We start from the raw sequence: 14,928 nt of genomic DNA, 5'->3' as shown, positions 1-14,928 counted from the left end.
AGAAGAGAAGTAGAACTATGAAATAGTTGAGATTGAGGAATGCCCAGCAGTTATTTGCACTATAAATGTTTAAGGTTGTACATATATGGGGCAATGCTGAAACATTTCTGATCCAACCCAGATAATTTGTTGGGTATGAGCCACTGAAGCCATTTGGGTTGGATTTTACACTGGATGGGCGTATCTCATTCAGAGGCAAATGCAGACCCAGCTATTGAAAAAGCAGTTCAAATGAGAACAAATCTAAACTGAAGAACCGTCAGAAAAGCGAAACACATGGCCTCGAGGCCCTCGATGGGTTAAAAAGATATATAATCAATAATAGAAAATAACAAACGAAGCTTGGCCGAAACTTTTGACAAAACAAAGTGGATCTCTGAATCACTTACTGAGTTTATCAGACTTTCCACACACACACACACACAGTCTTCAGAGTCGTGCGTCTACCACGTCATTAATTCTATTTGTTTGGTTTTGGTTCCCCATTCTCCTTCCCTCGTGCAGTGGTGGTGGTGGTGGCGGTGGGCCTTTGATCTTTGACTACAAAACCAGACAAGAAAGCCAAACAAAGCAAATGGGTAATCTTGGGGTGGTGGTACCTGTTGGGTTTTGGGGACTTGATGATGATCAGTCCAATTAATAGTCAGACGAATCAGACCCTTAGATCCTCCTTTGCACGTGAGTTTCACTATAATATGATAACCCTTTCCCACCCTATCACGTGCTCGCCTCCTCTTGTCCTACCACTTCAATCCAAAAAAATAAAAATTTCAATCACTACTACATCAACTGAGGATCATTATCCTCTCTGGTTCCCTGTCTGGAACAGTTGTCCAGTTCCTCTCATAAGGGATTAAAAATGACAACCTAACCCCTGTTTAAACACACTGTTCGAGTGAGGTTAAGTCATCATTTGCGTTTCCTTATGAGAGGAATTGGACAACTGTACCGGACAGGAAACCAAACAGGATAAAAATTCATCAACAGATCAAAGTTTAAAACTCAGAATTGGACAAAGATTGGTTTCTATCCATTTGGATTGGAATTGGCTGATTGAATCGATTAAAATTCTAGAAACATGGATTCTGAAAAAAGAAGCAAGCATGTCCACATATTTATGATTTTTGGAGTTTGTGATTCAAAAATCTTGTGGAACAGTTCATCCATCATCCTAGGGTTTTTGTATGTTCCAAAATACCTTTCCGATACCTTTTTCCACCCTCTCCTACCCTGCGCTAAATGAGATCCCACTCACCACTAAGTTATAAATTTCATTGATTTTTTTAATATTTTAGTGACAAAAGGAAGGAAAGAAGGTAAGAAGTGAAGATCGAGAAATAAATTTTAAGAATCGACATGAATTGGAATCAGGAACAGCCAACTCCGATTTTATTTTTAAATACATGAACAACATACGCTTTAATATTCATCAAATTGATGGACTTGACTACTGCCCATGGCCAATGCGACATAGTCGTTTGTGGTCCTCTATTCGAACCAAATAAATAAATAATAATAAAAATAATTTATTAGGGTTGATTATTATTATTAGATATATTTTCTTTGAATAATATTTAATAATTTAGAATTTAAGTTTCAGGTGAGTTGGGTTTCCCCCAAAAAACTGTGACCCACTAATTGAAAGGTATGGATTTATAAGTTACTGGATTATAAGCTATCCAAATTGTTTTAAGTGGCTAATTTGAATGAATTAATTAAAAAAAAAATAAAGGCAAATGGGATAGAGATGTTGAAGAGTCTAAAGGTCTCAGCTGGCACATTTGATGAACCTCTAAGGAGTTTCGAGCTTTGTTCTTTAGGACCACAATGCCTTAGAAAACAAAGGAGAATCAAGAGTCTAAAGGGGCTGTTTGTTTCACATGTGGTCCCAAAAATCCATAGTCGTTAGGTGCATGGTTCAACTTGATTCGTGCTCAATTCACTGTTCATGGTTTATAGTTAAATTTTCTAGTAACTCCAACTATGATCTTCTTTTGATTCATCATTTAACTATTACTAGTTCAATTCATTTTCATTAAATGTCTTGGTTTGGGGAATTTGGGTTTGTTTAGTCGGTGAGATCTGACTTTTAATTACTGAGTTCTTTAATCTGTTTGGTTCCTTGACACTGTTCTTGATGAAGATTACTGATTATTAATCCTCGGTTATGGTAAGTAAACGAAAGACTAGATTCGCTTGATTTACCTTATTTTGTGAATAATTCAATTTACATGGAAAATCAGATCAGGTGAATCAATTTTTGGTTTTATTTGGGGAACTCCAATAAATATAATGGTGTTTTTTATGAGCTGATTGTCAGGTTTGAGAATGATATTTAGCTGATCTAGGTGAGTCCTGATGAAGGCCTGAAATCATGGCTTAATCATAATTCACAGGTCTAGAATTCTAACACTCTTAATTTTACTTAGGAACAATTTTTTTACCAATTCCCTTCACAGCTCATGAAGGAAGTTCTTCATGTAAAAAAGGGGTGTACCTAGTGCACGAGGCTCCCGTCAATGTTGGATCTGAAGAGGGTCCTAATGTACGCAGCCTTACCCCCTCTTTGTGGAGAAGTTGTTTCCAGAATCGAACCCGTGACCACTAGGTCACGATGGGGCAACCTGTTAGGTACTTGACCAATACGCCAAAAGCTCCGAAGCTGATGGAACGTGTTAAATCAAGCCCTTTAACCTATCCCATACTAGGCTGGCACAATCTAGTGCCCATACACTATAGTGGGCCCCATTAGGCACATAACACAACCTTACCGTTGCGTGAAGATCGGGCCTCTTGAAGGAAGATCTTCCTATACAGCTCAAAAATCTTCCATGTGGCAGCACAATAGTGCCAAAATATAGTTTTTACATTACAAGGAAATATTTTGGACCACGGGAGAGTGTACAATAGTGGTTGGAGTACTGCAGACATGCATGGACATACTTGAGAATGCATGCCAATACATAGAAGGATATTTGATTGAATTAAACTTTGAAATTTAACACAGCCAATCCATTGAATATATACTATTTATCCAATGGTCAAAGTTGCCACATCATCATTCTGGATATCACGATAAAATGAAAAATAAAAAAAATTGTGGATGTGAAAAATAGGGAGAACATATCCATTTAGATGATTAGTAGATGAGGAAACATTACATTGTGAGACTATTATCATTATATTAATGTATAATTTTTTGAAGTTTAGAATAATTTAATGTTTCATAATTCCACTTTTACTATGTAACTTAATTTGCTATTTTCACTAGACAAGGTTATTTAACTACTTGAGAATTGAGATATCCAATCCACATATTGGACAAGGTTATTTAACTACTAAAGGATTAATTAAATGACATTTTTAGCAATATTGATATATAAGGTGTTATTGTTTACAAGGTATTGCTTATGAATTAAAACGTGTGGCCAACTTTGTTGATTAAATTGTTGTTAAATATAAAAGGTCATCTATGTAAAAAGGGTAAAAGATTTATTATAATTTTTGGATAACCAAAATATTTGTTATAAAGAAGCCTACCGTTTAAAATAATTCCCCAATACAATTGCATTGGCAGAGCCAAGGCGAGACCAGTAGGTGCCTAAATTGGAAAGTTCTTACAAAGTCACCTAAAAAATCGCCATCCAGTGTTTATACCTGGTTAGAGAATTTAGAAGTTTGTTTAGTATGGAGAAGGGACATAAGTTTTGCCTTTGGAGAAGAGAAATATGTTGTTATTGTTGAGAAATTAGGAGTTATAGATGAATAGTTTTGCATCGGGTTTTTTTTTTTTAATAGAAGTTTTGTATCGGTTAAGTTCAGTCTTTAGTGCCTTCATGTACTTGAGGATCTATTTCCACCTAATGTCTTAAGGGTTTTTTTTTTTTTTTTGGGACCCTCTAACACGGTATCAAAGCATGGTTGGTCTGTTCTCCTAGAGTTTTCGGCAAACCAGATCTCTCTTGCTGCTGTGTATTCTTCAACCAAATAAGACCCGCTGCAACTTCTACAACATTGAATTGTGAGCGAATGAGCGATCAACATTTGTCTCCTCCAACTTGGTATCAGACCCCAGGTCCATTTATTGTCCCCCCTAAGTTATTTGTTAAAATACATGTAAATCAATTATATGGACAGTACACAAGAGGGAAATATTGAGATATTGGGAGCCATAGAGGTACAGTCCCATTTCGGTTAAGTTTGGTCATTGGTGCCTTCAGAAACTTGATGAGCTATCTCCACCCCCTAATGCCTTGAGGTTTTGAATTGAACCCTCCAACAAAAGAACTCTCTATTTTTCTCCCGGGGGGGGGGGGGGGGGCACCAAAGACCCAAAAACTTCACTATATCCATTAATCGGCTATTTCCTTCTCTTAAAGACAGCTCCATCTCATGTTTCTCTCTCTCTCTCTCTCATACACAAAATAAGGTAATTTATTTATTTATTTTGTTTATTGTTGATTACCTTTCTTCGTATTAAAGTTGAACCAAGTCATTTTTCTTTTTGTGATTATAGATTTTTTGGGGGGCTTTAATTGGATACTTGGAAGCAGTCAAATTTTTTCTTGTGTTCTCTTTCTTCCCCCTCTTTGGTTACCATGCATGTGTTTGTAGTTTTTGTCAATAGGATATGTGTTTAATAGAATTAATTTTAAGTTTGTGGCAAAATTTTTTTTGGGTAATTAAAACTACTTCAATTATTATATTGTACTACTTCTAAAACATTTTACGAGGCTGTTTAATAAGTTTGTTCCATTTATTTTTTTCAGACAACCAAAACAATGATGGACAATATGTAAAATTAATTTTCAAGATCACTAGTAAATAAATCATATTTATAGCATCAGACTTTTAATTATTTCTTAAAGAAACAAATATATATATTTTCAATTTTCATATACATGCTTATATTCTAGACTTCATTTTAGTTTTTTAAACCATGAAAAGCTAATCATATATGATGTAGTAGGACATTGGGGGTTAGATCTCGTTCTAACGTTGATGAACCTTAATTCCACAAGTAGAGGAGAAAACGGAAATTTCTCTATTCAAGGTAAAAGCTGATTACAAATGAAATTCAAAGCCCTTATATAGAGAGGCTTGCTTACATAAGAAAACAAAATTCATAATTCATAATTCAAATTTCAAAACTTTGGTGGGCACTTTCGCCTTCGAAACATGCTAAAACGGCCAAAAAACGCATATGTCTATGCCAAAAGAATTCGATGAGATCTTCGATTTGATATATAATTCGCTCTATATCGCTTAATACCTCCGACCAGTCCGAGTGGACTTCTGCTGGTCCAACCGGCTCAAGAGACGATTAAGTACAGCCTAGGGTACTTCAAAATACTTTCTTTTTTTTTTTACTTTTAACCATGCAATTAGCTAGTTCAATTCTCGAGATTAGCTCTTGGTTACAACCTAGGGGTACTTCAAATTAAGACCCACATGAGATTAGCTTCGCGAACCTAATTAATTAAAGCATTAAACCCTAAAGAGAACTGGAGATGTGATTAACTAGCTAGTAATGTATTTGTTTCTAAATTGAAGTTTTCAAACATTTTAAACCTTATTATTAGAAAACAAAACACAATTATTAAGCACATTTATAGATAGTGGAGTAGTTGAATGTTGCCATGGTTGACATCCCCAAAAACCAGGGTTCCTCCGATATGTTTTTCCCATACTTTTTCCAGCAATCAGTGATCAGCTAGTGGCATACACCCGGTGATCATGGGTCCCATTCTCCCATGGTTTGATATATATTTCTCTCTCTCTTTAGCTCGCAAATTAGAAGCTCTCACTTTCATACTCATGGATCAAGTATATATCCACCTCAATTAATCTGATTTTTTCTTCTTTAATTTCCATTTTTTTTCCCTTGATCACCCAATGGTTACTTAAGACTACTAATCCCAAAAGAAGGAAAGCTTGCCAACCACTCACTGGCCAAGCAACAATTAAGAAGATTCAAAAAAAAAAAAAAAAAAAAAAAAAAAAAGGGTCTGCTAGGGTGGGTAACTGGTTCATCAAATGGATTTGTTTAAGGGTTAGAGCTCTTGAGCCAAGGGAGATGAGAAGAATAGTTTAAAGGGTAAGGAATGGGAGACATGGAAACAGCACCCACGTTCTCCTCATATCTTAATCTCACTTCCTTTCTTTATTCTGCTATCTCTTCTTAATTACAAACAGCTACTCTTGACAAAATGTTGTGTATCTCACCAAGGAATAAATATATTCTCCATCTTCTCTTTGAGTCACTCCATAAATACTCTCTTATCTCTTTACCCTAATTAATACCTCTCTCTCTGTCTCTCTCTCTCTCTCTCTCTCTCTCTCTCTCTTGTTACTCAATTTGTTCTTAAAATTAGTTTCTAACTAAGGCAAAGAGCTAGAGTTCAAGTTATCATCTAGCTCATGTGATCATGGTGGGTGGGTTTCTTTGTTTGTCTTTAATCATCAATTGTTTGATCGAGAAGGGTTTTGAATTCAATTTGTGTTAAAAAAACATTTCAATCTTGATTCTATGTAGGGAAGAATTCAGAAGCCAGCTTGGTTGGAAGCTCTTTATAGAGAGAAATTCTTTGTGGGTTGCTCAACACATGAGAGTGCAAAGAAGAATGAAAAGAATATTTTGTGTTTGGATTGTTGCATCAGTATTTGCCCTCATTGTTTGTCGTCTCATCGGTTTCATCGGCTTGTTCAGATTCGTCGATATGTATATCATGACGTCGTTCGATTGGAAGACCTTGAGAAGCTCATAGATTGCTCTAATGTTCAGGTTAGTAGTAGTAGTAGTAGTAGTGTTTTAAAAGGAATTATTAACAAAAACACAATAATTCAGTTCTTATTCTTATTCTTATTCTTATTAGAGTTCATGCTCATCATTCATGACTGAATTATATATATCTTTCTTAATTTGTTGAATTTATATAGTATATGTGACTTAATTATTGCAGGCCTACACCATTAATAGTGCTAAAGTGGTGTTCATCAAGAAGAGACCTCAGAGTAGACAATTCAAGGGAACTGGAAACTACTGCACTTCATGTGATAGATGCCTTCAAGAACCTTACATTCATTGTTCTCTAGGGTGCAAGGTAATTAATTAGTTAGTTGTAAAAAATAATAGTGAATTATTATGGTATATAATAGTTGTGATAAATGGTGGAGTTAATTTAATTATAAATTGTTAATAATTATTAGGTGGAGTTTGCAATGAAGCATAATAATAAGGACCTCTCTCCTTACTTGAGAAATTGCAAGATGTTACAACTTAGTCCAGACTTCATGATACCTCAAGACTGCAGTGCAGGGGGAGATGATGATGATGATGATGAGATGACGAACGAAACGCCGCATTCGTCGGTAGTGGACTGTGAGGAGGAGGCAATGATGATGAGTTCATCTTCAGGATCTTCTTCAGGGGGGTGTGAGACCATTATTAGTAATAGTAATAGTAATATGGTGGTGGTGGTGTGTAGTAGTGAGTTTGTAAGGAAGAAGAAGAGGAGTACTACTACTAGTAGTGGTTTGTATGTGTGTGGAAGGTCTGGTAGTAGAGTTTCAGATGAAGAAGACATGGCTACAAGCATGATCAGTAGAAGAAAAGGGATACCTCATAGGTCTCCTATGTGTTAGTCTAATTAACTATTTACTATTTAGTTATTACTTATTAGGGAGGAAATATCTTTTATGTGTTCTTAACTGACTTCATCAATTATATTGCCTTAGCTTCTTCTTCTTCTTCCTACTCCAAATTCCAAGTTAATTTCTTATCTCTCTCTCTCTCTCACTCTTTTTCTTCCCTTTTCTATGGTTTTGGGTTCTAATTTAATTAGATTAATCAATCGGTCGGGGGACTTTGTCTTAATGGCATCACGTGTTTACCAATTCCAAGTTTATCGTTTCTACATTTTTCGAAGGCTCTCTCTCTCTCTCTCTCTCTCACAGACACACAAACACACAAAACAAGTTATAGCTTTTGATAATGGTTTGCCTCGTTAAGGCCACGTATTGTTTTGAAAAATTAATCATGCATAACCCACAATACCAGAAACTCGATCTATAGTTTCAAAAAATCAAACCCCAAAAGAAGCAGCCAGAGATTAACTAGACAGGGATCGAGTTAATCTGCAAATTAACATCCATAACATAAGAAACAGCTTATTCTCCAACCATAGACACCAGCATATATATATATATATATATATAAGAAAACTAGAACTTTCAACAAGAGTTGGCTCTTTTATCTCTTAGTCTCCACCCAAAAAAATAAAAGGATATTGTTGCTTACATCAAATGATCAATTTAAATTGCACCCCAAACCCACCCCCTCCCCTCCAACCAAAAAAAAAAAAAAAAAAAAAAAAAAAAAAGAAAATAGGGGGATTATTTAAACTCCTATTGAAGCTATCATCCTAAATGAAGTCTATTATTAGGCAGCATTTGGTTCCGCATTGGTTCCGCATAGGTCAAATACTACATTCAAGTAAGCATCATCCCAACTAAAGGAATGCAGTTGTTATTGGCGAAGCCTGATCTCCATTTAATCTAGGAGCTACTGTTCATTTTTCCCCAATATCGGAAGTCCCGCTCGTCAGAGAATGGACCGGGGTTTGGGGGTGGGAACCCTCAAACCGAATTTTTTAGAGACGTTTATACTAGGGGTAATCTTGTACTTTTAAGAATAAGGGTTTCTCTATATTGTAATGCTCAAGACAATACAAATATATACCACCCACAAAAATCTATATATATGGGGTTATCTTGCAAAGCAAGGTGTTTGAGGATTTTGCAATTTCTTTGATAGAATAATGGAAGCTCTGATTTATCGCTTGACCATGAACATAATCCATTGGATGAACCACATAATTCGGCGCACTCTCTCTCTCTCTCTCATGCTCTTCATTTTTCTTTTGCAATCATTGTTCTGCTACATTGTTAACAGCATTTACATGGGCATTCATTAACCCTGGTTAAAGCCATGATTGATTACGGTCAACTTAAAATAATTTATTTATTTTCTCACCATGCTCATTCAACTAATTACCTCCTCTAATCTATATCATATCACTCTTCGTTATTGATTTTTTTCAAAGGCATCTTTACACATGCCCATATCATACAAAACGTTTCTCCTTCTTATCTTCTATTAGAGAGAATACTAAACTAATAAATTTCTAATCAAGTGATCATTCAAATATATTTTTTTAGTAACAGTCTTAAAAAAAGTTCATAGGACTATCAATTTTTATTTTTGAAAGAAACCATTTGAATTGCATAGCAATTTTTTTTGGTTTATAAGATGATGCTTCAAAATGGATTAATCCCAAGTCTCAAAGGATTGTTCATGAAAGTAGAAATAAAGGCCTGCTGATATATCTTTGTGTTCCACCAAAAAAAAAAAAAAAATATATATATATATATATATATATCTTTGTGGAAAATGTTTTCCTTCACCGCGTAAAATGAAGAATTAACCACCCCATTCTAGAGTTCACACTCTCTTATAAGGTTTTAGTATAAATTCCAAAATACCCTCTTGCATCCTAGGGTTCACAAACCCTTATAAGGTGGTAAAATTGAAAAGTAATCCAAATGATCGAATCATTTTCATTCCAAAGGGCAACTAATTTACAAAGGCACATAGCTTGTCATGTTAAATCAATGGACTTACTTCAAAGATAATATAGATACAATCTTGTGTAATTGAAAAGGATTACAAAAAGTAAAAAATAAGTGTGTAGTTAGAATAGGGTAAACACGTGCACCCCCTTTGGAACTGTCAAGTTTTTGCAGACTGCAGAGGAGATTTATGCTAAAACAAGGTTATGGGTTTTTATTAAACTAAGGGCTCGATCATATGGATTCCCATTTTAATTTTTTTTTTCTCCCATACTCATAGCTAGAAAATTAATTAATCCTCAAAAGAAATAATAGATAAGATAATATAATATATATATATATATATATATATATATATATATATATCAAATGGAATTCTTGATACGCTTCAAGATAATTTGATGGTCAGGATTATCTAAGCATTGGGACCAGAAGACATTTTATCAAAACTATTATTTAATTATATGATTTTGTTGTACTAATAAAATACTATATATGTAAAGCGTAAGGGTTCCACGACGGATTATTCTATTTAATTGGTCCTCACATGTCAACACTGTTGCAATATTAACGGCCATGACACTATGACTAAACCGTGTGTCTTGGTATCAAAAAAAAAAAAAAAAATTTTTAGTATAATTTCTTCAAATTTTTTATAAGTAAAAAAATTTAAAATCATTACTCACTTGGCTCTTTCAATTGCAATTAAAGGATGAAGGTTTCAAAACTTTACTTAAAAAGAGTATTATGGATAAAAGAAAAAAAAAAAGATATTCAATTTATTAGGCGGTGGAACTCTACTATATATTGTCCAGTAAAATGAGGGATTGACTTCTTTGCTTCAAAGTTCAAACACTAGGCCATGAAGCTACGACCTTCTATAAATTTTATTTTTCGTTTCAAGTAAGATCTGCTATAAATTGAGAAAAAAAGAAAAAGAACCCTGAAAGGCAATGTGACATGAATCGAAATCCTCTATTTCCTTCTGCCTGGTATTGTCGTGTACGTTCCACACACAAGCAAGGCAAAAAATACAGCTTTATCCCTACCCAAGCGCCTTGTCCGAGCAGGGATAAGGCAGTATTTTCTGTCTTGCTTGTGTGTGGGGTGCACGACAGTACCGGACAGGTGGAAGTAGAAGATCAGGGCTCATGTGACATATGTATCCGGACACAAAGAGGTGTGAAATGACTGCCCCATCCCCATGAAAGACAGAAATATCATCCTATTGATGCTTCTACGCATACTCTAGCCACGCTGACTTTCAGGAACCCTCTCCCTTCAGAAATTACATAAACGATTTTTTACAAAGTTTGGAAACCATATAGTTTATCAAAAAGAAAGAAGAAGAAAAAAAGTTCTCTGTGGACAAATGTGTGTCCTATGCCAAGACATAGAGGGAGTGAAATGACCACTTTATCCCCATGAAAGATGATAATGACCACCCTATCGATACCACTATGCGTATTCCCATTAGCCCTTGTGCATACAAAGGGACAACGCTCCCCCAAAGAGAACTCTTGCCCTTATTTAAAAGAAAAAGGTTAAAAGCTCGGGAGTAGCACTCGTGCCCCCCTTATTATAATCAGCTCAAGTACTACAGTGGTAGTAATAAAATGACAATAAGTTCAAAACCTAACTATGTTCTTCGTAACTAGTATTTAAAATCCTAAAATCTTTGTCACCCTTCATGATGGGTTTTCTTAAAAAGTAATTTCATAGATGGGGAAGGGGCTTCCTTTGACTTTGACTGTTAGAGACAGCTTCACTCACTACAAATTAACCTCGAAGAGAGAGAGAGAGAGGAAGAAAAGTTAACACCTGCAAAACTTTGACTAGTCAAACTCACCCCACGCTTACCACTGGTAACTAGTACTACAAAATGGATAAAATTTTGCTTTCTTTTTCTTTTCTTTTTGTCTTGTTCCTTAGGGCTTACGGGTAGCAAATCATGTGCTTACACATATATACAATTCATTAAGGATGTCAAGACCCAAGAGCACTCTAAAATACATTAAAGCCCATGAAAAGATCAAAATGCTGTTCTTTCAAAAACGAAAAAGAAAAATGACATTTCTTTAGAAAATTATTGACTTTTTTTTTCCTACTAGTAACATGAGCTACCCCAAGGTTTGAATCAAATGACAGTTGGGGTCTGTTTCTTATCTGTCATATTATGTTTTCCTCCCATGGGTCATGACAGCACAACTCTAAATGGGACTATGCAGTCCCTCCTCTGATTGCTCGGGTTCTAATACATAAAATGTGAAGGGAGAAAGAATGACTGGAAATACCCCAAGGAATCAGCTCAATTGGTAAAAGACCAACTTCTCAAATAAGAGGTCATGAGTTCAAACTACCTTGGGGCCTATCCCCATCTCCTTTCCCCACCCCCCTATTAAAGCTCTCCAATTCCACAAAAAAAAAAAATGGAAACCATCGCCCTGCTGCTTGGAAATAACTGCTTTGCCCCCATGAGATTTCTGCCTTTTCATGGGGGCCAAGGTGATCATTTACAAGCGGCTGGACAATTTCTGTGTCTAGGGTTTGGAGCCACACTAGGTGCGCGACCAATTAGTGTTCTCTCACCCAAATTTTAAATTATAAAGATAGATTCCAATTGGTAAAAGTTTCTCCAAACTTAATTTTAGTTTTCAGAGAATTAGTTCAAATCCATATCGTTAGTATGGGGCCATGGGCTATAACGATGGCCTTTTTTGAATTTTCGATCAATACAAACAAATACAATTCAATACATATCAATATCATATCGGTGTCGACAATGACCAATACCAAATCCTTGAACTAAATATCCTTGGTTTTTTACTCTTTTTTTTTTTTTTTTGTCATCTCTATCCATGGTTTTAGACTTTTAGTGTATGGTATTGGATTGGGTATCGGTTTACTTCCAAAACCGATGCCAATATTGATTCCGTTACTCGTATTGACTGTATTGGTTTGGATCGAACTGTTTTGACTTTCAAAAAATTGATACCTAAGTATTTTTACCTTTTTACCTTCCCCTATTCAGCTGATACGATTAATATGATATTGATCAGGTTTTATTGATATCGATATGAATCAGTCGATACAGTCAATCTAATACTGATACCTAAATCATATATATATGGGACTGACGTTGTCAATCAAATTGTTGAATAGATTAAAAACCCTCCCCAGACTCCACAGTGGCGGGAGCCTCATGCACTGGGTACGCCATTTTTTATTGGACCCCATTGCAGTACGAAGAAGTAAAATTTCATGCGCCAACCTACTGATATGGTGAATTATTACGTATCTGGACATTTCCTTGTATATATATTCCTAGTTCTTCTGAATTTTCTCCCACGGGGTTATGTTCCAACTTTAGAAGTGATAATGTATATATTCACGAAAATTTATGAGTTAGCCCATTTATGGGAAATAAAGGCCTTAATGGACCCATGGGTATCTGTGGATCCGTGGGCTTAATATTGTGTTAGCGCAGCAAGGTCATTGACAAGCAGATTTCACCTTTTTGTTTTGATTGAAACCTAGCTGGAAGCCTGGAACACATTAATTTGCTGCCATGCCTAATACGAGAAAAAGAGTAATAGATCAACAGCCTGGAGGACTTTCTTAGATCATCGCTTTTTATTATTAGGGCAAAAGTTTCATGCGTGGGACGCAGGGCCACTCCCACGGCTGCATGCGCAGTGGGTGAGGGAATGACCGCCATGCCCCCATGTATGATGGAAATACTGCCGCCCATTGTGCGGCCACACATGCTCTCATTGGCTGGTGCGTGCGACGTGGCCCCTACATCCCATGCAGAGAACGGCTTCCCTTATTATTATTAGGAGAAAAGTTCTCTGTGAGGGAACGAATTGCCCATGCCTAGGCACAGAGGGAGTGAAATAATTGCCCCGTCACCCATGAAAGGACATTTACCGTCTTGTGGAACCTAATTCTGTCAATTATTATGGCTCACAAGCATGGTTTGAGGTATCAATATTGGATCGATCGATTTGGTCGATTTATATCGGTATTGATGGAGACCAACACCGATTCCTGACTGATCCCATATCGATAGATCGGTACAGATCGATGGGTAAAAATAAGAAAAAACTAATTTTATGATGAAAACAAAGCCCATCCAGAGCGGTACCAACAGAGATTTTGTCCGCTAGACGGGCCAGGCTCAATCCGGATTGATGGCCCAGGAGTCAGCATGTCCTATTTTATCCCACCAGCATGTGCTTCATCTTACTGGTTGCCTAATTTGCACCGTTAATTACCTACAGAATATCTATGGATGATAGTACTGAAATTTTGTGGATAGACAGAAGGTGAGGTTGTTGGGGGTTTGCCGTCGCTTGCATTAGTAGGGGCCGAAGGTTCATCACGACACCACCCCGATTAATGATCATAAAATTCTGCACCCTATTTACAAATGGTCGAACATATTTTCTATTGTGCGTGATCCTCTATGGATATTTATTCTATTTCAATAATATCTAGTCCAATATAACTTAATATTTTCTATAATTATTTAATAACTTATGTTTTATATGTATATGTTTAGAGAGAAAGAATGCCACCTGGTTGTGCAATGCATGCCACCTCTGCGCCCAGACATAGGGGTGTGCGTAATGACTGCCACACACCCCTAGAAAGATTGAAATGACCAAGGGTGTGGAGGTCATTTTGTGTGCCCTTGTGTCTGGGCATAAGGGCGGCGTACGCTGTGCGATTGGGTGGCGTTCTCTTTCCAATATGTTTATTTATATTCTCATCAAGTTAAAGTAATTGAGTATTATTTTGATATTATTTTAATTTATATTTATAGATAATGAAAACTCTGATTGACTCGGACCTCGTTTATTCATTTCTTAAACCTAGACGTGTCTTCATAATTCCTGGCTAGATTTTATATTTTTTTACTCATCTGGGGTGATTCATCCAAATTAAAACCCGGTTTTCCAACTATACTTGGAATATCTAGATACTTTCAAATGTCAATTTTTTAGGCGCCCAAGCCCATCTCAACTGTATCCTTTTAGAGCTAAAGGGAATTTACCGTCCTGTGGAACCTAATTTTGTTACCTAAATCATGGGCCATGGCTGGTGACATGCCAGAGACTTTGGCCGCAGGATGGGCCCAGGCTCAAGCATGGTCGCAAGAATGTTCTTGATCATACTCTTGATTGCCTAATTTACACCTTTCTTTGTTTTATTAAAATGATAAATGTAAAATTAAAGTTTTAATTAAGTGGGTAAAGTTTTCTTAGATGTCAAACTTACTACAGAATCTATGGA

General features: G+C 36.0%; 1 protein-coding gene across 1 annotated transcript; it reads left to right on the top strand.

Moving 5' to 3' along the window:
• Positions 1–4,129: 4,129 nt before the first annotated feature.
• LOC122650980 (protein RGF1 INDUCIBLE TRANSCRIPTION FACTOR 1-like) lies at positions 4,130–7,741 on the top strand. Its single transcript, XM_043844330.1, has 4 exons — positions 4,130–4,177; positions 6,536–6,784; positions 6,963–7,103; positions 7,210–7,741. Exons 1-4 carry the CDS (start codon positions 4,130–4,132, stop codon positions 7,642–7,644), a joined length of 873 nt encoding a protein of 290 aa, XP_043700265.1. The 3' UTR covers positions 7,645–7,741.
• Positions 7,742–14,928: the final 7,187 nt, after the last annotated feature.

The sequence above is a fragment of the Telopea speciosissima genome, chromosome 2 (genome assembly GCF_018873765.1).
Source record: "Telopea speciosissima isolate NSW1024214 ecotype Mountain lineage chromosome 2, Tspe_v1, whole genome shotgun sequence".
Lineage (NCBI taxonomy): Eukaryota > Viridiplantae > Streptophyta > Magnoliopsida > Proteales > Proteaceae > Telopea > Telopea speciosissima.
The sequence above is the reverse complement of the archived record's forward strand: the minus strand, read 5'-3'. Positions and strand labels throughout refer to the sequence as shown.